The following is a 27,873-nucleotide window of genomic DNA, read 5'->3' as shown; positions in this document are numbered from 1 at the left end:
CCTGTGGGGGAAATGTCCAAATAACTTGATCCATTTATTGCAAGTTTATTTATAAATAATCTTTTAAGCGTTTTACACATATATATTTAGGTCATATTATGTCAATAATTTTTGTATTAGAAAAATGTTAATTCATCCAAAAAGCAAAATGATTTTATCACAAAATGAAGTATAAATATTTGCACTTGATAGGAAATATGTGCAGTACACGGTGGATTGTAACTGCACTCTATGCTGGACTTTGTGCATTAATTGGGTTTGAATACTTTTGACAATGCCTGTAAATGAACGGGTCCACCCCACAATGTACCAAATATGTCTTTTTCCTTCCTCAGTGCATCCTCAAGAAAGTGTTCTCTGCCAGAGACAACTAGGCTTTTAATTGCTCTTATTACATTGGCTGGTCCTTTAGTATATGGCCGTATCCATGTCTGGGCTTCTTCCAACGCTCTGTCTGCAGTAGAAGATAATATGTCATCAGCCAGTCCAATGCTTATAGCATATTCAGGGTGAATCCTCAGAGCACCACTTAATAATTTAAGGGCTTGTCTACTTCCAACAAGCTGAATTAATCTTGATGCTCCTCCCCAGCCTGGAATTATTCCCATATGCTTATGGACAAATTGTATTTCACTCCCTTCAGTCATCAACCTGCAAAATGGAAAATACAAAACAAAAATTCTTTATTGGCCTCACACACCTCATCAACAAAAAATAAATAAAGTTGTAGCTCAATATATTAAATATATTAATGCCAAAAGTGCATTATTTATTTTAAAAAGAGATTATACTGTGCTCAAAGTAAAGGAACATAAAATATATTCATAATCAAGATCACTGCATCCGTAGAAACCCATACTATAACTTTATCAGCATTTAGCTTAAAAAAAATACTAAAATGACAGAACAGCTGTTTTTTGCTCATCTTGCCTCTAAAAAATTATTACTTTTTATTAAATATGGTCAAAACTATATGGTCCCATAACGATATTACCCAAAAGTATAACTTGCTCTGCCAAAAATATGCCACTATGGAGCTTTGTTAACATAAAAATCTAAAAATTATAGCTCCCAAAATAAGGTGACACTTAGGCCGGTTTCACATTTGCGGTTGTGTCCGCAGCGTTTCCTCTGCAAATATCCGCATGCGTTGTGTATTCCTATCTTTAACATTAGAGACGCATGCGTCTGCGATCGTTCGCGTTTTGCCGCGTTTGACGATACATGCGTCGTTTCGTCGTCTGCAGCTTGTAGCGGAAATGCAACATGTAGTAATTTTTAGAGGCGTCAATTTGCCGCCTGGAACCGTATGCGGTCGATTGCGCAAGGAATGCGCCAAAAAAAAGCATTGCTGTCTATATGAACGCATGCGTTCACAAGCACATGCGTTTGCTTGCGTTCGTGAACGCATGCGTTCCACAAGAGAAAAACATGTCTAGACACTGATAAGCCACCCCCCACATACAAGGTGATAAAGGGAGGGAGTGGACATTTGCAGGTCACTACCCAGCAGACAGCCAAGCAGAGCAGACAGCCCACAGCACCTTGGAGCAAACAAGCCTCTGAACAATGTGAGTATATCCTAGCCAATACCTTTATTTTCTATTTTCTGTCTCTACAAGTCCTAATTTCTGCCATTACTTTCTTTCTGCATGCATCAGAATGTCTTCTTCTTCTGATGAGGAGCAACGTCCTGGGCCTTCTGAAGTAGAACATGTCAGTGAGGTGAGTACTTGCCTCCTCAGATTGGTAAGTATTCACTGTCACATCTACACATATGACAATTTTTGTTTTTCATTTTTTTAGAGCTCTTCTTCTACTGCGGCAGAGACTGGGCAGGAGCAGCGGAGTCACGGTCGGGTGGCAAGGCGGCAGCGTGTACGTATACAAGGCTGACTGTTTACTGTATCCTCACTTTAGTATTCTTGAATCTTCCTTTCTTTACTTTCCTCTTTCTTTACATTTTTCTTCTGGACTCCTTTTTTATCTTGACTTTCCTTATTCATGCCATTTCTCAGCCTCTGTTTTCGTTCTTTTCTTTATGTTAATGTATGCAACATTTAATGTCTTCATTTATGTTTTAGGTTCCAAAACGGGATGAAGACCTCATAGAAAATGACCTCCTCATCTCCCTGGTCCAGGAGCGAGTCCCGTTGTGGGACACCCGGGATCCACTGCACTCAAACAACGTGACGATCCGGCGCCTATGGAATGAGGTGGCCATAGCAATGTGGGATGGCTGGGACAACGGCCCGAATCGGGTCCGAAATGCTTTTGGTAAGTATTGCAATGCAGTGTGAAGCAGCAGAGACCTTGGCCGTGCTCACACAACTGTGTGTGATGAAAGAAACTCTCAGGAGTTTTTCTCATCACACACAGTTGTGTGAGCACGGCCAAAAGTCCTTTTTCTGACCATAATGTTTTTTTTTTAACAGTGGCCAAAGTGAAAACACGCTGGCGTTTGATGAAGGACCGCTTCAACAAGGACCTGCGTCAAGAGAGCCGTGTTCCCAGTGGTTCAGGAGCAAGGATCAGAAAATACAAATACCAACGTAAGTATTTTTCCCTTGCATTAGGTTGTATTGTATTGCCATAATCTGTATATTTCTATTCCACAGGATTTTGCGTCTGGTTAATTTTTGGTATTCATTTTCTTTTTTCACAGCACATGGAGCACTACTGTTGGCCCAGGTTCTGGAGCGGTCCTTCATCAGAAAGCCATGGACCCATCCCAGCCATCCCGCAGCGCTGCAGCAAGTGTGCCTGCCACACTAACTGGACACCAGCAAGCTGGTCCATCAGGTGTTCCCCTTTCCCAGTCCTCTGCCACTGCTCCTTTTTTGGGGGGCTCCTCCCGGCAGCGGCAGAGGGCATCGGACAGGTCCCTCATGCCCGAGTTTTTGCACTTGAGCTCGGTTTTTCACGAAGGACTCAAGGCTTTGGGTGACCGAATGGATGTTTCACTTAGCCACATGAATACACGTATCCAGGAGGTCACCAAAAGCCTTGACCAAGTAAAAGCCGACCTCCAGAGGCCAGCACATCATTCTTTTAACCAAATTGAGCAGGGCATGTTGGAACACCTTACTCCTGATCTCCAGCTGAGTGTCATGCAGGCCTGCAATGCTGCTTACGTGCAGGCTATGCAGCAGAGTCGGTATTTTCAGCAGACAGTGGCGGCATATCCACCTGTGCCTTCACTGTCACGATTAACCTCAATGCTGACCTCTGCTGCATACCACTGCACGGCCACCTCTATTCCTAGCAGTGCCGGACACCAGTACAGCACCACCACCATGACAAGTCCTGTTGGACATCCCACCGCCACCACCATGACAACCGCTGCTCCTGCTTGGACCTCCTCCACTGACACCACGATGCAGCAGGACCCTGGCATGGCCTTCCGTACCGCCACCACCACCACGATGCAGCAGGACCCTGGCATGGCCTTCCGTACCGCCACCACCACCACAATGCAGCAGAACCCTGGCATAGCCTTCCGTACCGCCACCACCACGATGCAGCAGGACCCAGGCATGACCTTCCGTACCGCCACCACCACGATGCAGCAGGACCCTGGCATGGCCTTCCGTACCACCACCACCACGATGCAGCAAGACCCTGGCATGGCCTTCTGTACCGCCACCACCACGATGCAGCAGGGCCCTGGCATGGCCTTCCGCTCTACGAGCGCTATGGACTCTGGCATGGCTGCACGCTCTACGAGCACTATGGACTCTGGCATGGCTGCACGCTCTACGAGCACTATGGACTCTGGCATGGCTGCACGCTCTACGAGCACTATGGACTCTGGCATGGCTGCACGCTCTATGAGCACTATGGACTCTGGCATGGCTGCACACTCTACGAGCACTATGGACTCTGGCATGGCTGCACGCTCTACGAGCACTATGGACTCTGACACAGTGCAGCCGGACCCTGACAGGTCACCCACCACGACCATGCCATGACATATGAGCCCACCGAGGCTTCCCAGAACCCGGCAATCACAAAAAAAAAAAAAAAAAAACAGCGGACTCTTAGTATTCCTCCCCCCTCACTTCCCAGTGTGTCTGTAATGTCAGGTTTGTCTCACCCTTCCAGTGCGTCTCAAGCCTCTCGTGTGTCAAGCCCCATCCCCGAACTACCAGACCCTACTAGTTTCATTGCCCCTTCTCCTGCCACCTCTGCGTCATCCACGGTTAGCCAGGCCTCAGTGCTTCACACACCCCCGTTTACATCACTCTACCCCAAGCCGGCGCAGTTAAATAAATATTTTTATTGTAAAAAAATAAAAACTATTTTTTTTGGCCCAATTATGTTTGGTTTATTGTGTCTTTCGCCGCCGGCAACACACACCGTGCGCCAAACAGGAAACTTCGCCACACACTTTATATTTTGGCCACATCATATCTCCAGTAGTTAGCAAATAAAAGACTGCAGCTTTGTGTGTCTTTAGTATAGAGATATGAGGTGGGCAAAAAAATTAATTAATGTATTATCTCCATAATCTCTTCCTTCTGCTTAGTCTGTGACTAGTGTAGCAGTCTGAAGAGAAAATGGCGGAAATACAATGCAGAACTATACTCAACAGTTCAGGTGTCAAAAAACTCATTAGTTAGTACATCTGAACTGGTGAGTAGAGAACTGCCTTGTATAACCTCCATTTTCTCTTCTGTGTACGTAATCTATTCCACACAAAGTGAAGGGACGATGGTGGTCATACACGGCATATCTTTTCTCACCTGCACAGGTGTCAGAAATAGTGAATTCATGAGGCTGTTATATGTGCATCATGAATTCATTATTTATGACACCTGACTTGATGAGTATAAATCTCTTTAGTGTGACAGTCATTGTCTCTTCAGTCTGTGTCCAATGGATACTGCAGAACAGAATCAGGACGCAATGACGTCAACAAGCTTACCACTAAAGCAACATGGCTGCCATCACACTAGCAGTATGTGGTCAGTGTTTTATATCAGTATTTGTAAGCCAAAACAAGGAGTGGACCAATTATAGGTAAATTATGATATTAACATAGTAATTAGCACCTCTGCCTTTATCACCCACTCCTGGTTTTGGATTACAAATACTGATATTAAATACCGACCAAATACTGCCAGTTTTAGGACAGCCTTGGTTTGTAGAGGAAATACATAGGAGACACGGTCAACACAACCAAAAATAAAGTTTATTAATGAGAAATATTATTAACATTTAAGAAAATTACTTGTACAGATAAAACTACAACAGGACATTTACACAACATTGTCCTGCCATGACACACGTCCAATATCAGAATCAAAAAAGGCAGCAAATTGGTCCCGCATGTGACCAACTTCAGCAGTTGACCGCAGCGGGTGATGCTGGTAATCGGGCAGTGGGTGTGCAACTGGTTCATCCAGTTCAATGTTGGGTTGCTCATTTGCCATTATATAATTGTGCAGAACCACACAGGCTTTGACCACCTCGTCGACTGTCTCCATTTTTAGATTAATGGCTGATGCAAGAATGCGCCATTTAGAGACCAGAATGCCAAAGGTACACTCTACTGTTCTTCGGGCCCTGGTCAGTCTGTAGTTAAAGATCCTTCTAGTGTGGTTCAAGTCCCAACTGGAATATGGCTTCAGTAGGTTTTCACACATCTGAAAGGCCTCATCCCCAACCATAACAAACGGCATAGGTGGACCTTGAGTGTTGGGGAGCGGTTGTGGCCGTGGAAAATTAAAATTTTTGCCATACACACGGCAGCCCATATCAGAGTTCTTAAAAGTCTGGGAATCGTTGCCACGGCCAAAAGCTCCAATGTCCACGGCGATGAAGCGACAATCCGCATCAGCTATTGCCATGAGCACAACAGAAAAATATTTTTTGTAATTGAAGTACTCCGATCCTGTTCTGGCTGGTTTGATAATGCGAATGTGCTTTCCATCCACTGCTCCCAAACAGTTTGAGAAATCACACACATTCCAGAATTTTTCCGCAATTTCAAGCCACATGTCCAAGGTGGGTAGGGTATAAACTGTTCCCGGAATACATTCCACAAAGCCCGGCAGGTGTCTGCAACTATTCCGGACAGGGTGGATATTCCAAGCTGGTATTGGAAGTAGAGGGATGATAAACTCTCTCCGGTTGCCAGAAATCTGTAAGAAAAACAAACCCCCAAAAAATTACAATCTATTCTATTTATGTTGTGGTTACGCTAAAGACAGAAAGGAAAATACACAAAAAATACATGTCAGAACACCCAAAATTTGGACTGTCATTGGTTTAGATTTGGAACGTACCTTAATGTAACCAGCAGACGTTCCTCTGGTGGAATCGCTCTACGGAGCTGGGTGTCCTGTCTCCGTATGGCTCCTTGGACACGAGCAAGCAAATCCCGGAACGAGTCTTGCGACATCCTTGTATATTCATGGAATTTCTCCAGGTTGGCATTAAGCTCGCCATACAGCGGGTGATAGGCTCCACGGCTCTCACGTAGTTTGATAATGGGGTGCCTCCAAAAACGCCTACGATGTCTCCTTCTCCATTTTTCGCGATTTCTGTCTTGCTCCCAAGCAAACGCACAGGCAAGAAACAGCTTGATGCTTAAATCCAGGTTGAAATAAAAGCTCTCCATGCGAAGATCCATTCTGACACAGCATGCAGGAGCAAAATCTGAAGATTTCAGCTGTTCAAGGGTCTATATATAGAGATCCCATAATACACGCCCTCTGTAGTCCCATTGGTGGTTTCTGGTTATCTCGATTTTTCTCCTGTAAAATTTGTCACCATGCGCACCAAAAACGCAAACGCAGGAAAAAACGCATAGAAAAGCGTGCAAACGCGGTGTTTTTTTAACCACATGCGTTTCCGCATGCATCTTAAAAACGCCACGTTTGTACGCGTTTCCATGCGTTTTTTCCTGCACTTGCGGATGTGGATTAAACGTTGCGGATTCGAACGCTAATGTGAAACTAGCCTTAAATGATTTTTGTTTTGGTGTTTTTATTTTCCAAAACAAAGAGTATTTCTCTTTCAAAATGCATTGGATGAACGTTTGCCTGTGCTGTGACCGAAAAACAAGATGATGTCATGAAGTACTGTGACTAGAACGCCAGATTTTCATGAAGAGGAGTCGCTAATGGCTAGAGAGCACCTCAATAGATTAAGGAGAATTACTATCCAACAAACTCATATAAGCACCATATTGGTTTACCAGGAGCGGGAAAAATTATGTGCATTGAGGATTTATTCCACTGACTAAATAAGCGCAAAAAGGTTATACAGTGGGGGAAATAAGTATTTGATCCCTTGCTGATTTTGTAAGTTTGCCCACTGACAAAGACATGAACAGTCTATAATTTTAAGGGTAGGTTAATTTTAACACTGAGATATAGAATATCAAAAATAAAATCCAGAAAATCACATTGTATAAATTATATAAATTTATTTGCAATTTGCAGTGAGAAATAAGTATTTGATCCCCCTACCAGCCATTAAGAGTTCTGACTCCTGCAGACCAGTTAGACGCGCCTAATCAACTCGTTACCTGCACTTAAAATCTACCCTTAAAATTGTAGACTGTTCATGTCTTTGTCAGTGGGCAAACTTACAAAATCAGCAAGGGATCAAATACTTATTTCCTTCACCGTATTGTATGAAGAAAAAGTATTTGCAGTAGTGCAAAGGTGATTCCTAAATTTAAAGTAGTAGTGCAACAAGGTGTTCTATCCACATGAGGTCCAAAGAGGGAAACAATTGGGATTCATTAAACATTTTGCATGGCTTGCCTTCTATAACCTTGTGCTTTCATCTTTCTATTGCTGACTGTAAAATGAGTTAAAGGGCATGTGTCAGTGAGATCAACCCTTTTAAGCCGTCTATATGGGCATGTAGGTCATAGGAAGCTGAATATAAGGAGACCTTGTTATCTGTGATCCGATGTCTTATTCCAGAGATATCCATGTTTTATCTATATGTAAATGAGCTGTTAAGAACTATGGGCGGGACAGTGACTGCCTGGAGTAGCGTTTCTGGAGTGGCGCACGCCACAAGGGAGATGTGCTGAATTGATTATTCAGTGGCAATGTGTATACATTTCCTAACTCGACCAAACAAGCAAGGTATGAAAAAATGTTCTTAGCCCCATTTCATATGAAAAATAATGGGAAATAATATTGTACCTTCTAAGGTAAACTGGTTCTACCCTTGTGAATGATAAAATACTAACTCACACACCATTATATAGCTTAAATGACATTGAAAGAAGCAGGGCAAATCAATTTCAGGCTCATGAGCATGAGTGCATAATTATCTGAGCGCCTGATGATTTTGACACACTTTTTGCTCCATTAACCAAAATTAACTCTTGGTGTCAATGTATAATGGCTCATGTATTGGCTGCCTTGACGAAAATACACTACGAAGAACAAATAGAACGTTATTTGGGCAGGCACAATCAAGAAAAAACAAAGCTTCACTTATAGGTGACTGGCAACAAATCATATCATTAAGATTCAGGATTATATGAACTAAATAGGCAATTTGGAAATCACGTTGCATGCCGGCATAACAGAGAGGTGGGTTTGCAATTTTGGGTGGACCAGCCACTGAACAATAGCATGTGCAATATAAGTTGGAAAGTGAGAGATAGTTAATCCAGCACCTGTAGTGCTGATAGAATATTGATAAACAGGAACCATCTGTTCAAAAAGAATGGATGGCAAGTTACAAATCATGCAAATTGGGACAGTTTATGGATATACTAGACCTTTTTGCGCACCAAAAGCGGCTTTACCTTGTGTTGAAAGAAGGCAGCAAGACTATGTCTATCTACAGGTTTTATATGAAAGGACAAGTAAGCATTAAATACAAATGCTATTACCCTGCAGATATGGGGTTAATCTGAAGGGTAATAGCATTCTGAAGCTGTGAGGCACTGCTGAGCTGGCTGTCAGTCAGTACTGGGGCGTGGCTACAGCAGCCCCTCATGGTATATTGATCGGAGACTGCAGCTGCATAGGCAGCACCTCTATGACTGAAAGCTGGAGGCTGCTGGCAGGATACCATTAACCTGCAGATTAACCCCATATCTACAGGTTAACAGCGTTTATGGCAATTGAAAGAAACTATCCTTACAATAGTAATCACAACATATACAAGTCTAAAGAAGGGTTCTTTGCTTTTAGTTATGGCGTAAATAGCAGAGTTGGAGCAAATTATTCTGTATTTCCCAATCCATCGGCTATGACAAAAGAGCAACGGCGGATGTCATTCCCTTCCAAAGACCAGTGTTGTGGCCAGTGGACCGGGTCATGCAAATTGATTCGCACCAACACAGTAAATAGAGCAATATATAGCTTTAGGATGAACATACCTGAAATCACATGCTGTACTCATCTCCGCTCCTCCCCCAATTGCTTTTCCTTGAACTAAGGCTACACTAATGATTGGCAACCTGAAATGCAATAATCATTCTATAAATATGTGAGACACTTTGCATCTGAGCTCAGATTACTCACAAGTAGGGATGCAGAACTTTTTTTCCTATGCGAGTTTATGTCATAAGAAAATATGTCCACTCACTTTTACATAAGAAAGTGTACACTGGAAATTCTACACGCACGGTATTTACACAGTTGTGCTCAAAAGTTTACATACCCCGGCAGAATTTTTGGTTTCTTGTCATTTTTTCAGAGAATACGAATGATAACACGAAAACTTTTTCTCCACTCATGGTTAGTGGTTGGGTGAAGCCATTTATTGTCAAACTACTGTGTTTTCTCTTTTTAAATCATAATGACAACACAAAAACATCCAAATGACCCTGATCAAAAGTTCACATACCCCATTTATTAATACCGTGTATTGCCCCCTCTAACATCAATGACAGCTTGTAGTCTTTTGTGAAACTTATCATTCATTCTCTGAACTGAAATATCCTGCATGTCTATTGCTCCACTCACTGACAGCAAGCAGCCTGAATGGTATCTGAGTCATTCTATCTTCGGCATTGAATCCTGCATATATCTATATTTGTTAGTCATCTTATTATGCAATTGTTTGTGTTTATAGATATTTAACTCACTTCTGCTTGTCCTCATGCAGAGAGATCACATAACTGTTTCAAAGCGGTTTATGATCCATGTAGACCTGGACATTTGTTTATCTGATCACTACATTTATTGTGTCCTGCTGTCTCAACTGAGTTAGATTGATTGGTAATGAGAGGGAAAAAAAAAAGAGAGATCTAAGAGCTAGCCTTCTATAAATGTAGACATACTTTGGGGATGCATTCGAGCACTATTATTCGTGTACATTTAATCAAAGAACTTTTTTTCTAAGTACTCGGCAGTTATAACATGGCAGTTAGACAGGGCAGGAGACAGGTAAGACAATCTAAACCTATTCCCTATTCATTTGGAACAGAACAAATACTCACCATATGTATTTGTATAATCTATATCCTGGCTGCTGCATTCACTCACATTCACCGCCCTTGCATAAACTCTTTACACTCCATCCATATCGGCCCCTCTGTTCTTGCCTCTCCTATGTATAGCACTCATGCTCTGTTCACATTGCTTAACAGTACAGATCCATTCAGTCCCACCATCCAACACAAGAGACGCTCTCACAAATCACTTAACCATCTGCTCACTCTTTCTATCCTCCTTCTCCTAGTTGCTGGAGACATCTCTCCAAACCCCGGCCCCCCATGTTATAACCAGTCAAGCCTCCCAATTGCTACACCCAGAAACCCCTCTAACCTTATTAATATTCCACGCATGCCTTCTGTCTCTTTCAATTGTGCCCTTTGGAATTCTCGCTCTGTGTGTAATAAACTCTCCTTCAGTCATGAGTTTTTCATTTCTAACTCTCTCAATCTCCTGGCTCTTACTGAAACCTGGATCCAGCAGTCAGACACCACCGCTGCTGCTGCTCTTTCATATGGTGGACTACACTTTTCTCATACCCCAAGATCAGACAACAGAACAGGTGGAGGCGTTGGTCTGCTCCTTTCACCCAAATGTACCTTCCAAGTTATCCCCCAAGTACCCTCACTTGTATTCCCTTCCTTTGAGGTCCATGCTGTCAGACTCTACGTCCCCTTCTCCATGCGAGTAGCGGTGGTGTATCGTCCTCCCGGCCCCTCTCATCAGTTCCTGGATCACTTTGCCACCTGGCTTCCACACTTTCTCTCCTGTGACACCCCCACCCTTATCATGGGTGATTTCAACATCCCCATTGCTTCTCCCCTCTCCCCATCTGCTTCTCACCTTTTATCTCTAACCTCCTCTTTCGGCCTCTCGCAGCATACTAACTCTCCAACGCATGAAGATGGAAACTCTCTTGACTTGGTCTTCTCCCAGCTTTGCTCAGTGGACGATTTCACAAACTCCCCTCTGACCATAACCTTCTTTCATTCTCTATCAAGAACTGCCATCCCGCTCAGGTCACCCCCACTTTCCACACTTATAGAAACATACAGGCCATTAACACCCAGAAACTTATGAAGAACTTGCAGTCCTCATTGGCCCCAATCTCCTCCATCTCATGTCCTGATTCTGCTCTGAAGCATTACAATGAAACCCTGCAAAGTGCCCTGGATGAAGCTGCACCTCCTATACATAGAACAACTCAGCACAGACGGCGACAACCGTGGCACACGCTGCAAACAAGTTTCCACCTGGTGCTCCAGGTGCGCCGAACTTCTGTGGAGAAAATCTAATCTACCCGAAGATTTCATCCATTATAAGTTCATTGTTAAAACATACAACTCTGCCCTTCACCTCTCCAAACGAACCTATTTCAACACCCTCATCACCTCACTGTCAAATAACCCTAAACGTCTCTTTGACACTTTCCAGTCCCTACTCAACCCAAGAGAGCAGGCCCCAACCACGGATCTCCGCGCTGACGATCTGGCCAATTACTTCAAAGAAAAAATTCACCACATTCGACAGGAAATCATCTCCCAATCTCTTCATACCATGCACTGTCCTCCCTCCCCCACTGCATCTAGTTCACTCTCTGCCTTTGAACCAGTTACAGAAGAAGAAGTAATCAGGCTCCTTGCATCTTCTCGCCCGACCACTTGCACCAGTGACCCCATTCCCTTCATACCTCCTCCAATCCCTTTCCCCGGCTGTCACCTCTCACCTAACAAAAATATTCAACCTTTCTCTCACTTCCGGTATTTTTCCCTCCTCATTTAAGCATGCCATCATACATCCATTACTTAAAAAATCCTCCCTCGACCAAAACTGTGCCGCTAATTATAGACCTGTCTCTAACCTTCCCTTCATCTCCAAACTCCTGGAATGCCTGGTCCACTCCCGTCTTACCCGCTATCTCTCAGATAACTCTCTTCTCAACCCTCTTCAATCTGGCTTCCGCTCTTTACACTCTACTGAAACTGCCCTCACTAAAGTCTCTAATGACCTACTAACAGCTAAATCTAATGGTCATTACTCCATGCTAATTCTCTTGGATCTCTCCGCAGCATTTGATACTGCGGATCATCAGCTCCTCCTCACTATGCTCCGCTCCATCGGCCTCAAGGACACCGTTCTCTCCTGGTTCTCCTATCTCTCTGACCGATCCTTCACTGTATATTTTGCTGGTTCCTCCTCCTCTCACCTTCCCCTTACTGTTGGGGTTCCTCAAGGATCAGTCCTAGGCCCCCTCCTCTTCTATTTGTATACTGCCCCTATTGGACAAACAATCAGTAGATTTGGTTTCCTGTACCATCTCTATGCTGACGACACCCAATTATACACCTCTTCTGCTGTTATCACACCGACCTTTTTAGAAAACACCAGTGATTGTCTTACCGCTGTCTCTAACATCATGTCCTCCCTCTATCTGAAACTGAACCTGTCAAAAACTGAACTCCTCGTGTTCTCTCCCTCTACTAACCTACCTTTGCCTGACATTGCCATCTCCATGTGTGGTTCCACCATTACTCCAAAGCAACATGCCCGCTGCCTTGGGGTCATCCTTGATTCCGAGCTTTCATTCACCCCCCACATCCGATCACTGGCTCGCTCTTCTTATCTGCATCTCAAAGACATTTCTAGAATTCGCCCTTTTCTTACTTTCGACTCTGCAAAAACTCTTACTGTTTCACTTTTTCATTCTCGTCTGGACTATTGTAACTCTCTACTAATCGGCCTCCCTCTTACTAAACTCTCCCCGCTCCAATCTGTCCTGAATGCTGCAGCCAGGATCATATTCCTCACCAACCGTTACACCGATGCTTCTACCTTGTGCCAGTCATTACACTGGCTACCCATCCACTCCAGAATCCAGTACAAAACTACTACCCTCATCCAGGGCCGCCATCAGGGCAGTACTACCCTTACATGTGTAAGGGGCCCGGTGAGGAGAGGCAAAGAGGGAGGGCCCGGACTGACTGAGACACGCTTGCACCATGTCTCACACACTTCGGGCCCCACTGGTTTCCTCCAGATAATCGGGCCACAGGGACAGGGGAGGCACTTTCCAGTGGCAGACTGCATCGCTCCTGTCTGATGTGGACGCACTCACTGCAGAAGACGCGATGCACAAGGTCCTCGGCTCTTGCGCTGTGTGTGTGCACAGTGCAAATCTCGGTGCCGCCTCCATCTTCTCTCACCCTCACCTACTCCTGAAGTTCTGAACATGACAGCAGCACTGACCGGAGCTCTGCAGGAAGAGGTTGGAGGAGCCAGAAAAGGTAAGCAATTCTGTGATGCTGCCTCCTAGTGGCTCCAGAACTAGAGCTTCTCACTGGGCTGCAGGAGGGACCTCGGGGCCCCACTATTCCTGTGGGATCAAGCTGCCAGCACTGCACTGTGCTACACTACACTAAACTGTCCCTCCATAACTCCAGTACTGGTTAGGAAACTGCTGTGTAGGAAGTCTCCATGTACTCATATCACTTGCTGCAGTCAGGACCAGAGGAGGGGGAGGGGGTGACCAAGTGTCTGTACTGGAAGAGGAAACAGCCATCATAGTCTTCTGCTGTAGTGGGGGCTCGTCCTATTGGCTGTCTGCTGTCCTGGGATGATGGGGCAGGTGGTGAAGGCCCTGCAGGATAGGTAAGTATATATAATAGTGTGAGTAAGATAGTATGTGTGTATATAGTGTATGTAATATATAGTGTGCAGTATATGTATTTTCTTGTTTGTAAATAAGTGTCTATGGATATACTGGAGATGATCCTTGTATATGTAATAGTGTATCTGCAGTATACAGTGTAGGGAATGTATAGTGTACAGTGTGTGTGTGTATATATATATATATATATATATATATATATATATATATATATATATATATATATATATATATATATATATATATATTATATGTATATGTATGTATGTATATAGTGCTATCAGTGTAGAGTGGCCATGTCTGCAGATGAGCGCCGCGCTCTGTACCCTAAGGGTATGTGTCCATGGGCCGGATTGCTGGCGCTTTGGACGGAGCGGAAAACCCGCTCCCTTCTGTGCACACAGTGATTCCAAATGTGTTCATTGCACACATCCAGAATCTCCGCACCCCATACATAGGGCCCTGTGATGTACCTTGCGGAGATGGAGCGCATGCTGCATTCTATAAAGACGCGCTGCATGTCCGGAATCGCAGGGCTGCCGGATGCGTGTTCGCACGCATAGTGGAGACGGGATTTCCTAAAATCCCCTCCACTATGCTGCAACATCTGGACGCTGCGGGTTGAACGCTGCAGTTGTACGCGGCGTTCAATCCGCAGCTAATCCGGATGTAATACTGAACGTGGACACGTACCCTAATGCCAGCACACAATGCATGTGTTGTATGTTCATGAATTATCTCCCTCAAAGAGTCTTATCTGTAATAACACACCTCACCTATAATGCGTGAGTAGACCGGTATACTGTAAGTATATATAAGTGAGCATTTTACAGTAGCTGCAAAATATTTTTTCTTGTGTTGTGCATTCTTTTGAAAAAAATGCAGCGTGTCAATTCTTCCAGTGTTTTTGCTGCATTTCTTTTACCTTTTTAAATGAATGCATCAAAAATGCACACAATGTGCGCAGCATTTTTCCTGCCAACACTCCATTTTTTTATAGCAGAAAACTGGCTTAAAAAAAAGCAGTGTGTGAACATCTTCAGAGCATGGGTGGGATCAAGTATTTCTGCATTTTCATATTTATCATTATGGTCGTTATATAATGGACGCAATAGTCCACGCAGTAAAACAGCATATATTTCACTATATGTAGGTGTAGAGATGAGTGTGGTCAGGGTCCGCGCTGATTATCATGTCAGTTTTATATGGTCGCTGAAGTCTCTTTTTATATTTTCACAAACTATTACATGTGTGACACAACACTGCATGAGAGCCCCGTGGAGAGCGACTGCTGACACTGCGGGAACGGCGCCAGCACGGGAGGTGAGTATAGACTTTATTATTTTATTGGTGCCAAACATTAACATCAAGAAGGGGTTGTCCTAGTGGTGGACAACCCCTGTAATATATAAAGCCTGTGGACCCTTTGTTGTGGAGTTCCTCTATTGCTACTCCTGAAAATGTGCGTACAGCGCCTGGCCTAAGCAGACACAACCTGATGTTACCTATAGGGCAACAGCTGCTGTACAAAGCAATTTACTGCATGCCGTGCAATTCTTAGAACTGCAACTGTCACTTGATGGGTTAAATCAATCAGTCACATTGCAAAATCTGTACCCCAGGCCTAACTGACATCTAGGGGTCACCATTCCCCTCCTAAATAAGATGGGACATACAGTCTGATACTGTCAGCAGTGATCAGCCAAGATTAGACTGGATAGGGACACAGATGAATGGGATCAGCCATTTGTCAGTTTATTCATAGATTTTCAGGAGAAATAACAGAGGAACGACAAAATGCAAAAAAAACCCTCCATAATGGTGTCCAAGTATCCTCTATCAAAGACAAGTGAAGACGGCAGAAAGGTCCTTGTTACTAGTGATGAGCGAGTATACTCGTTGCTCGTGTTTGCCAGAGCACGCTCGGGTGGTGTCCGAGTATTTTTTAGTGTTCGGAGATTTAGTTTTTGTTGACTCAACTGCATGATTTACAGCTTCTAGCCAGCCCGAGTACATGTGGGGGTTGCCTCGTTGCTAGGGAATCCCCACATGTAATCAAGCTGTCTAGTAGCCGCAAATCATTCAGCTGCCGCAAGGAAAACTAAATCTCCGAGCAGTCACAAATACTCGGAGACCACCCGAGCATGCTCTGGAAAACCCGAGCAACGAGTACACTCGCTCATCACTACTTGTTACTTCTCCCAAGAATGGTCTGATCAGTGCTGTAGACTTATAAAGTCAGAGCGTAATAATCCTCTGCTGACTGCACAGACCTGTTACCTGAGCACAATATGGCCACTTTATGGGGGTATAAGGTTATATTAGCGTATACTTATCTCTGACTAAAGTACAGGTGTATGTCTGCATATCTTGACCATGTAATTAGAAAGTTCCCTGTCCCATCAGGGATATTTATGGCATATTGATGGGATATATCATCTACAGTATGTTACATACATAAAGGTCCCACCTGGGTCATTCAGAAATTTTTGGAGTTCCTATGGAAATGAATGGAGAGTGGCATATGCTTTGTCACCGTTCCTTTTCTGGAAGACACCGCTGGGTCCCAATTTTTTCTGTTCAACAGTGGAACATTCAGACATACACTATATGGCAGATCCTTTCAGTTCGTCATTATTATCTGTTCACTATATGGTGGTAATATTTTGTCTGATTATGGTGTGATGGTATTTGTCCCTTGATGTGGTATTATTCGGTCACTATGTGATGGTAATATATATGGACTTGTCATGGCGTGACGGTATTTGTCTCTTGTATATGGTGTTATTGGTCATTTAAAAAAATGTATGTGACTCATTCCCTTGAAGAAAACTAAAAAATGGAGCTAAAACAATATTGGATATTTAAAGAAATTTTTAAGAGGTTAGAGTAGAGTATTACCATCCCAAAAGAGTCTGCCTTGTGGTGGTGGATGAAAAAAAATCTTTTGGCTAAAACAAAAGCTGTTGGCTATGTATGTGATATGGTATTCGATGGGAACTCATAATGTGTGATTGGTGAGGATGGGATGCAGAAGTGGAGTTTTTCCAAGAGTGGGCAGTGGGATTGTGGAAGGTTCGATGGGTGGAGGTGGAGCCTGGGCGGAGTCTCAAGGGGGCCCCAAAAATTTTGCCAGTATGGGGCCCTGAAATTCCTGATGGCAGCCCTGCCCTCATCCACAAAGCACTCCATGGCTCAGCACCACCCTACATCTCCTCTCTGGTCTCAGTCTACCACCCTACCCGTGCCCTCCGCTCCGCTAATGACCTCAGGTTAGCATCCTCAATAATCAGAACCTCCCACTTCCGTCTCCAAGACTTTACACGTGCTGCGCCGATTCTTTGGAATGCACTACCTAGGTTAATATGATTAATCCCCAATCCCCACAGTTTTAAGCGTGCCCTAAAAACTTATTTGTTCAGACTGGCCTACCGCCTCAACGCATTAACCTAACTATCCCTGTGTGGCCCATTAAAAAAAAAAAAAAAACATAATCAGGTTCCTCGCATCATGTTCTCATACACTTTATGCAGTTAATAGCACTCTGTGTCTGTACTGCTACATACTTAGGCAGTTAACTGGTTCATGCAGCTTTACATGAACACTTGAGCCTTACACTATGGTTGGTCCGAACAACAAATCAATTGTTACCATCCACCTCTCGTGTCCCCCCTTTTCCTCATAGTTTGTAAGCTTGCGAGCAGGGCCCTCATTCCTCCTGGTATCTATTTTGAACTGTGATTTCTGTTATGCTGTAAAGTCTATTGTCTGTACAAGTCCCCTCTATAATTTGTAAAGCGCTGTGGAATATGTTGGCACTATATCAATAAAAATTATTATTATTATTATAGTTGTGGATGAGGTTCTTTATTTTCCCAGATGGTAAAGCTGGACACTCTTCTTTGCAGAAAGCCTCCAGTTCCTGTAAATTCCTGGGCTGTCTAGCATGAACTGTGCGCTTGAGATTTCCCCAGAGTGGTCATCATTTCTGTGTAGCAGAAATGCTCTCTTGCTTTGAGCGCCAGCTGCTGGGTGGCACTCATAGCTATCTGGGTATGACAACCACAGGAGTCTCCTGCAAACCCTGGGTTGTCATGCGAACCCATTGACGACCCGCGATCATGTGACATGGGCGGGATAACATGTACGGCGCACATCGTGAAGGGGTTAAAAAAAAAACAACTTATAAATGTGCTCCTGATGTGTACTGTGTAATGGCTGTGTACCATACTGAAACTGAAAGCTCGACCCAGGAAAAGAGTAACAGATTTCTCTGATATATTGCAAAGTTTCTTATTTTCATGTGTACTAATGATTTATGAAATAATAATTAAAACAATGATTACTCATTACGACTACTGTGTAGGGAATTCTCATTTAGAACGTAGCTTTCAGTGGTGCTGACTGGCTGAGAGCCACTAAGCTATAGGGCTTTCCTTACAATATACCTCAGTGCTGGATTAACCCTCTAAAGGAACCTTACTTAAAGGGAGTGTGTCAGCAGTGGTATACGGAAGACTGGCGGGAGCAAGATATATATTCTTGGGGTAATGGTCATGCAGGTTGCATGTCCTAGGAATCATGAGCCCATCCATGCTGCTCTGAGTGATGGCTGCTCTGAGTGATGGCTCTAAAGGTCTCCTTATTAAATGCTAATGCGATCTTCTAGAGCAGAGGCGTGTGGCCAGTGAACATTCAGCGTGCAGAGTGACCAGGGCGCTACACATTCAGACATCGCCTCCACGGTATCTGAGATTGCAGCATTGGATGCGTTAAAACATAGATTGCAATCTTCAGTGCTCTCACCTTCATCTTTATAGCAATGTTAGCAGTGTGCAAGGTCAGAAATGCTGACAGACCCCCTTCATAGTGTGCACATGGCTCAAGACTGATTTGGCAAAAGGCAAGACATGTATATGCCTCATCACCATAGATGTGCACATTATGACAATTCTACTAAGATGAGACTAATGCAAGGAAGAAAGTACCTCTGCAGCCTTGTCAGTGTCTTCTGCATGAACATACACATCATCAGCCCATCCTGTTGATACAGAAAATCATTATGGTTATGAAAATAACTGAGGCTACTAAAAGAATGAGTATTCTAGTTAAATAAATGAGCACTAACAATAACTTCTCAAAGACAGTTTATTAGTACAGACATTACCTTGGGGCTCGACATGGCATTAACGGCACTCAAGTCTGCACCAGAACAGAATGTGTCCTCCGCACCATAAAGGACGAGCGCTTTCCCTTCACTCCAGCTTTCCAGATCACTAATCCGTTCCTCCAATTCTAACATCATTGTTCCTGAGATACAGAGAAACAGGTTACTAGATTATTCCAATACATCCATTCTGACAGTGATGGTGACCAATGGGTGGAACAGGCTGCCACAAGAGTTGGTGAGTTCTCCTCCAATGGAAGTCTTCAAACAGAGGCTGGACACAGACACCTGTCTGGGATGATTTAGTGAATCCTGCTTTGAGCAGGGGGTTGGACACAATGACCCAGGAGGTCCCTTCCAACTCTAACAGTCTACGATTCTATGCCCTGTAGGCACTCCAACAAGACTGTACAAAAATACTAATGTGAAAAATATACATAAATCTAAATATACAGCACAATTTCTAGCTATGGCACATTGAAGGTCAGTTATAGTGGTTTTCTAAGCATCTAGTAAAAAAAAACCTTGTGTCCCTTATTCTGTGCTGTTAGAGCTGTCAGTGGTCAAAGCAGGGCCAGAGTCTGCAGAAGTCACAGGAGCCCCTCTCTGTTACCCTTGTAACCCCAGTCAGCAGCCTCCCCCACACTTTCCCAAAAGTCCCCTACATTTGCCCAGTAGTCACAGAAGGATTCCCTCAGCCCTAACTCCTTCCCCATAGTTTCAGCAGGACTCTGACCAGACCCCTCTCAGATGTCACAGCAAGGCCTCCAATCACCCTTCCAGATATACTCGCCATCCATACATTTCTGCCATTTGCTGGGAAGAAGCTACATACAAGAAGCCTATTGTGGATTACTTTATGTACTTTATGCACTAGGAACATGCAAGGACAAAGGACTAGGTGCTTCTTCTTTCAGAGCTTCCACTAGGGGGATCTGGAAATTGATGCTATAGGAGACAACAGCCAGTTCAATGCACTGGGCAACAACATTGAATTCAGGTTTGTCATTCAGTCCCATTACCACAGGTATATAAATCCAGCCTCTAACCAGGCAGTCTGCCTTTACTACATTTGTGAAAGAACAGCTGTAATAGGGTGACACTGCTGTAACAATCAGTTTGTACATTTTTCCCTGCTAAATATTTCACGATCAATTGTGAATATTAATATTGAAAAGTGTCAGACCTTGTAAAATTAATGAGCAAGGTCACCGAGTGTTGAGGCTCCAAACCTCCTCTGTCATTAACCTCAGCATTGGGACCTTCATGGAATGAAAGTCATGGAGGAGCAAATGCATGCAAGCCTTACATCACCAAGCACAACGCAATGCAATGGCTGGAGTGGTGTAAAGCATACACTTCTGGAGCAGTCAACACAAGTGGAGTGATAAGTCACACTTATCTATCTGATGGCCGGATCTGGATTTGACAAATGTCAGCAGAACGTTACCTGCCTGACTGCACTGTGCTAATTGTAAACTTTGGTGGAGGAGGGATAATACTATGGGACTGTTTCTAAGTGATTGGCCTAGTTCCAGTGAAGAGAAATCTTAATTCTTCCACATTCCAAGATATTTTGGATCATTGTACGCGTCCATCTTTGTGGGAACAGTTTGAAGAAGCCCCTTTCCAGGTACAGCATGACTGTGCCCTAGTGCACAAAGCAAGGTCCATGGTTGGGTGAGTTTGGTGTGGAAAAACATGACTAGTCCACAGGGAGGCCTAATCTCAACCACATCCAACACCTATGGGATGAACAAGAACAGAGATTGCAAACTCGGCCCTCTCATCAAACATCAGTGTCTGACCTCACAAATCTTCTTGTGGATGAATGGGCAAAAATTCCCACAGCCACACTCCAAAATCTTGTAAAAAGCGTTTCCAGAAGAGGGGAAGCTGTTTCAAAGGGAGAACAAACTCCATATTAATCCTTTTATAATCTTTGACGTATATGTACCTCAAAAGTCATGTTCCTACCTTTGATGCGGGCTCATACGCTAAGCCCGCATCCCTTCCCACACATGACGGCTGATTTAATCAGATACCGCATGCCTTTAACAGCCACAGCTGTTAACCTGTTAAATCAACTTTGTCAATCGTTTACAGAAGCATTTGAAGGGGGTGAAGAGGTTAATGTCTATGGATTTAAGGTATCGTTACACTAAACGTACAAAAAATAAGCCAAAAAAGAGTGTATCCACTATGATACCCCTAAAAGTCCTCTAATTGTAAATATCCAAACTAGCTAGGAGAACATCTTTCAAATATTAAAACATAACCTTTAATGGTATAAATCTAAAAGTTCAAATGGATAATACAAGACAAAGGTGATAAAGTGCAAAAACAGTGCTCATGTAACCAGTGCTCAATAAAAAAATGGTTTTATCTCACCAAATATGTTGGTTACTTCACAGGAGCATCCATATATATCAAGAGGAAGGGGGAACAGTATCTGTACTACCCAGTCGTGCCCCTGTATTGCTCCTGCCCTGACAAGGGCAGTTGCCAAGTCAGGCTAGTATATTGTACCCACCATAACCATGTACACTTCCCTACACGTTTCCTCTCCCATAGGGGAGATTTATCAGGGGAACAGAATGTAAGAAATGTGGGATATTTTCTTTGTAAAGGGGAACCCCTGCATTGGAAGGTGGCTCCTGTGTCCGTTACACCTAGTTGTAGGTACGGACTATGGTAGGTACCGTTACACTAAACGACTTACCAACGATCACGACCAGCGATACGACCTGGCCGTGATCGTTGGTAAGTCGTTGTGTGGTCGCTGGGGAGCTGTCACACAGTCAGCTCTCCCCAGCGACCAACAATCAGGGGAACGACTTCGGCATCGTTTAAACTGTCTTCAACGATGCCGAAGTCCCCCTGCAGCACCCGGGTAACCAGGGTAAACATCGGGTTACTAAGTGCAGGGCCGCGCTTAGTAACCCGATATTTACCCTGGTTACCATTGTAAAAGTAAAAAAAAAACAAAACAAAACACTACATACTCACATTCTGATGTCTGTCACGTCCCCCGCCGGCGTCCACCGGCGTGCACTGAATGTGTCAGCGCCGGCAGTAACAGCGGTGACGTCACCGCTGTGCTCTGCTTTACGGCCGGCGCTGACACAGTCAGTGCAGGGAAGCTCTTGGCAGCAGCGCGTGCATATTAGCAGCGCTCTTGCCGAAAGCAGTTTTAACCCTGTGGACGCCGGGGGACGTGACAGACATCAGAATGTGAGTATGTACTGTTTTTTTTTTTACTTTTACAATGGTAACCAGGGTAAATATCGGGCTAAGCGCGGCCCTGCGCTTAGTAACCCGATATTTACCCTGGTTACAAGTGAACACATCGCTGGATCGGCGTCACACGCCGATCCAGCGATGACAGCGGGTGATCAGCAACCAAAAAAAGGTCCTGATCATTCCCATCGACCAACGATCTCCCAGCAGGGGCCTGATCGTTGGTCGCTGTCACACATAACGAGATCGTTAGCGGGATCGTTGGCTACGTCACCAAAAGCGTGACGTTGCAACGATATCGTTAACGGTATCGTTATGTGTGACTCAGCCTTTAGACAGGGAGGCCATAAAAGGTCCTGTAGGGGTCCAAATAGTTATGTCCATATAGTGTAAATAGATAAGGGGATAGACAAAGACTACATAGAACATACAGTACAGACACATGCATATTTCTGAAAATTGATTAAAGCATCATGTTTATTTCTCATTGCAATCACTGACAAGTTACTGAGGTTGATGTGGATAAATATACCTGTAATTGCATTCTTCCGGGATGGATTATTCATGCACAGTTCTGCTATTCCGTCTTCTCCTTTACGGAGCAGAACAGACCCTCCTGAGTACTGGGCCAACTTCTTCTTTATTTCAGCTTCATTAAAGCCATGGCTGCTATTATATAGACTCCTGTACAGACACCATCTCGCTTCTCTTCTCTTCATCACATATCTGAACATGGGAAGTGCCATGTCTAGAAATAACGACATGGAAGATTTATTGCTCAAAAATGGAAAGGTACCTACATAATGGAAGTCATGTGTCATTTTTAAGTAAAAAACATTAACCCTGGGTTGCTTAGGCACTAAACATTAATAATGTGGCAATACCAATTATGTAAAACATTTTTACGGAGTTTTTTTTTATTAGCGCATTTTGTATCGGAATTTTTGTTATGTTTCATGATTTTCATTACTTGTATAATACTCATTGGTATATAGACCTTCCTTCCTTATCTAAATGAAATACAGATCTTATCTGCAGATTGCCAAATTGTGATACCGTGCAGAGAGCACACTGTCATGATTTGATTCTCCAATATTCTTAATACGACTGAGCGGTCAAATGACCAGATGTAGATGATTTTCAAACTTACAGTCATCATGTGCCATCAAGACTCATCTTGCTTCCCTCAATTCACTAATATTGAGACAAGCTGAATGAGTCTAGTGGGCATGTGACTGCAAGTATATAAATTACCAATTGCAGGGGGAATCAAAGGGAGTCAGTGCAGTGAGCACACTGTCATGATTCAACAAGTGACTGCAGCCGTTTGTCCCAAGCCTGGACAACCCCTTAATGAAAGATATTTTTACAATACATAGCGAAGGCTAGGTGGTGTAGGTAGATACCTCACTAAGTTCCAGAGAACTGCACATAACACTGAACATCCCTAGTCAATCAGCAACACTAGATAGAAATCTTACCAACTGGGTGATGTCCCAGAAGAAAGGAGACGTTTGTCCTCTACAACCCTTTTATGACAGAGTCGGATTGGAAGAGGGCCAATCTGGTAGCACCACATCATAGTTCAGCCATGTCACTGATCTATAAAACTAAGCACTTGGTGTATGGGTGGGATCGCTGACTGAATAGAGGCAAAGTGACAGACAGGCAGGCGGCGCAGAATCGAGTTAGGCTACTTTCACATTTCCATGGTTTTTCCAGGAATAGAAAAAAGAAATACTATACAAATAAAATATCATTGCAAATAAACCCTTAAAGGGAACCTGTCATGTAAAATAATACTATGAACCTGCAGATATAGGGTTAATCGGCAGGTTAATAATGTTCTGACACTGGCGCCCGCAATGAGAGCCCATTGCCATGGGGTGTGAGCTTCACTCTTTCAGTGTGGCGCCGGCACAGTTTCAGTCACCGCACTGACTGACAGCAGCTCAGCATTAAGCCTAACAAGGCCTAAAGTTGGGTTCCAAGTGGGGGTGACAGGTCGAACAACTTCACCTGTCAAAAAAATATTTAACATTAATCTGAATATTGTTGACATTTCTATGTTAAAATAAGGCGTCCTAAGGCCAAGATCTTGAACCTTAACCCCTTTCACTCCCGAGCCTGTTTTCACCTTCCTGATCAGGCCACATTACAATTCTGACCAGTGTCAGCTTATGAGATAATAACTCTGGAACGCTGCAACAGGTCACAGTGATTCTGAGATTGTGTTTTCACTACACAAAATTATCATAGAACAGTTTGCGGAATCCACATACAGAGTGCCAGAAGAGCAGGATCCCCTTTCAAGTGACCCCATTTTGGAAATTGCACATTTCTAGGAATCTATCTACAGGTGTAGTGATGATTTTGAAGTCATGGATGGTTTCCAGGAACAGGCAGCAGGGGATGTTGCAGAGTGAAAATTGCAAACTGCAACTGTAGTGACCAGTACATTATGCCCAGCTCGTGGTTCTGGAGACATGTAGCTGTAAACTAAGGCTACTTTCACACTAGCGTCGCTTGCTGTACGTTGCAATGCGTCGTTTTGGAAAAAAAACACATCCTGCAAAGTTGCCCGCAGGATGCATTTTTTCTCCATAGGCTTGCAGTAGCGACGCATTGCGACGTATAGCCACATGTTGCATCCGTCGTGCGACGGATGCGTCGTGTTTTGGTGGACAGTCGGCACAAAAAAAGTTATATGTAACGTTTTTTTGTGCGTCGTGTCCGCCATTTCTGACCGCGCATGCACGGCCAAAACTCCGCCCCCCCCCCTCCCCGGAACTCACAATGGGCAGCGGATGCGTTGTAAAACTGCACTCGCTGCCCCCTTTGTGCTTTTATTTCACAGCATGCGTCGGTACGTTGGCCTGACGCACTGCGACGGGCCCGTACCGACGCTAGTGTGAAAGTAGCCTTAGCGGGCTCTCATCACTACAGACATGCCAAACGTGGGCTCTAAAAGTGGTTTAGGCACAAAGTGGGGCAGAGAAGGGAGGGGGCATTTGGATTTGGGAGCGCAGAATTTGCTGGATTTCTTTTGGAGGCCGAGGAGCATGAACGCTTTTCCAAAGCCGTTGTTCTACCAGTAACGTGGAGGCTCCTTATATTTGGGCTAACAGACCACAGATCTGAGTGTGGACGTGGAACATTTTACATAACATTTATGATCACATTTCTCTGACGCTCTACGCTGAACACAGATCAGGATTTCCATCTAAGGGCTCTTTTCCATTTGCGAGAAACACGTCCGTGTCTCGCATGTGAAAACCAAGCTGTGGCGCCGGCACTTGGGAGCGGAGCGTGCAGCTCCATGTGTTGCCATGCGGCCGCACGCTCCGCTCTGGAGTGCCGGTGCTTGGTTTTCACATGCGAGACACGGAAGTGTTTCTCGCAAATGGAAAAGAGCCCTAAATCTCCGAATAACGTCATTCAGATGGAACCCCCCGAGGGAGGCACTCACTATAATGAGGCAGCAGAGTTATGCTGGACTCTGTCTGGCCCCTGTTCAGCGTTGTCCTTCTTTTCAGAGGTGCACAAAACTGTGGCTGACTGCGCTTTTACACACTTAAAAAAACGGACACCGCCAGATCACAGGTCCTATGGCGTCCACAGTGCCTCCATCTGCCTCATTATAGGGAATTTTCCGCCGGGCGTTCTGTCTGAATCAAGTATTTCAGAGATTTACATGGAAACCCCGGTGTAAGCGCTCAGCGCAGAGCACGGGATAAATGTGCGCTGAGCCTTAAGGCCCCGTCTCACTAAGCGATTTACCAACGATCACGACCAGCGATACGACCTGGCCGTGATCGTTGGTAAGTCGCTGTGTGGTCGCTGGGGAGCTGTCACACAGACAGCTCTCTCCAGCGACCAACGATCAGGGGAACGACTTCGGCATCGTTTAAACTGTCTTCAACGATGCCGAAGTCCCCCTGCAGCACCCGGGTAACCAGGGTAAACATCGGGTTACTAAGCGCAGGGCCGCGCTTAGTAACCCGATGTTTACCCTGGTTACCAAAAAAAACAAACACTACATACTCGCCTTTCGGTGTCCGTCAGGTCCCTGGCCGTCTGCTTCCTGCTCTGACTGAGCCGCCGTACAGTGAGAGCAGAGCGCAGCGGTGACGTCACTGCTGTGCTCTCACTTCTCACTGTACGGCCGGCAGTCAGTGAGAGCAGGAAGCAGACGGCAAGGGACCTGACGGACATCAGAAGGCGAGTATGTATTGTTTTTTTTTTTTCACATTTACGCTGGTAACCAGGGTAAACATCGGGTTACTAAGCGCGGCCCTGCGCTTAGTAATCCGATGTTTACCCTGGTTACCAGTGAAGACATCGCTGGATCGGTGTCACACACACCGATTCAGCGATGTCAGCGGGGCCTCAACGACCAAAAAAAGGTCCAGGCCATTCCGACACGACCAGCGATCTCGCAGCAGGGGCCTGGTCGCTGGTACGTGTCACACATAGCGAGATCGCTACTGAGGTCGCTGTTGCGTCACAAAACTTGTGACTCAGCAGCGATCTCGCTATGTGAGACGGGGCCTTTACAGCGATCTTTGGGAGGCAGAATGAAAAAATTAACAGCATGTGAAATGGTTTTATTTATTTTTTATGCCGTTCCACGTGCAGTATATGTAATATGGCGACTTTATTCTCCGATTACAGCGTTACCAGATTTATATCGGGTTTTTACGTTTGCCTGCGGTCACACACTAAAAAACGCTTTTTATTGCAAAAAATGTTTGCATTAGAATATTTTGAGCTATAATTTTTTCCATATTTCGGCTGTCAGAGTCGAGTGAGGGCTTTTTTTTTGTGGGACGAGTTGATATTTTATCGGCACCAATTTTGGGCACATCACATTTTTGGATCGCTTTCTATACTGAGGCAGAATGAACAAACACCAGGAATTCAGGAATTGGTTTTTTTTAGTGTTTTTTATGCCGTTCCGCGTGTGGTAAAATCAATAAGGCAGCTTTAGTCTTTGGGTCAGTACGATCACAGCGATACCTCATTTATGTTGTTTTCCTATGTAAAACAGTAAAAACTATAGAAAAAATCATTCTTTTTTCATGGCTTTATTCTGAGAGCTTATTGTATTTCTCCGCTGACGGAGCGGTATGGCGGCTGGTTTTGTGCAGGACAACGTCACCATTACAATACTAACAAGCCCGGCTGTCATTACCTCACACACTCACCCACGGCTAATAGATGGATTAGCAGGGTCTTGCCGGCGTCCACCAAGTCCTTGGAACATAACACAACCTGACTGTGTGGGAGACAGGACCTTCCATGATGTCACAGTCATGTGAGCAGTCTTGGGAGGGGGAATGACGAGCACAAGACAATGGCTGCTGTACTCCTCT

General features: G+C 44.4%; 1 protein-coding gene across 2 annotated transcripts; it reads right to left on the bottom strand.

Moving 5' to 3' along the window:
- Positions 1–27,873, bottom strand: ECHDC1 (ethylmalonyl-CoA decarboxylase 1). Of its 2 annotated transcripts, none has more exons than XM_077289417.1 (6): positions 27,693–27,873; positions 23,031–23,246; positions 19,259–19,401; positions 19,080–19,132; positions 9,365–9,445; positions 1–651 (listed from the first exon to the last, which is right to left on the bottom strand). In XM_077289417.1, exons 2-6 carry the CDS (start codon positions 23,242–23,244, stop codon positions 249–251), a joined length of 894 nt encoding a protein of 297 aa, XP_077145532.1. In that variant the 5' UTR covers positions 23,245–23,246; positions 27,693–27,873; the 3' UTR covers positions 1–248. The 2 variants fall into 2 exon arrangements, with proteins under 2 accessions (XP_077145532.1, XP_077145531.1); XM_077289416.1 differs by having other exon boundaries at positions 4–651; positions 27,706–27,821.

The sequence above is a fragment of the Ranitomeya variabilis genome, chromosome 2, assembly GCF_051348905.1.
Source record: "Ranitomeya variabilis isolate aRanVar5 chromosome 2, aRanVar5.hap1, whole genome shotgun sequence".
Classification (NCBI taxonomy): domain Eukaryota; kingdom Metazoa; phylum Chordata; class Amphibia; order Anura; family Dendrobatidae; genus Ranitomeya; species Ranitomeya variabilis.
This window is presented reverse-complemented; position numbering and strand designations above follow the sequence as displayed.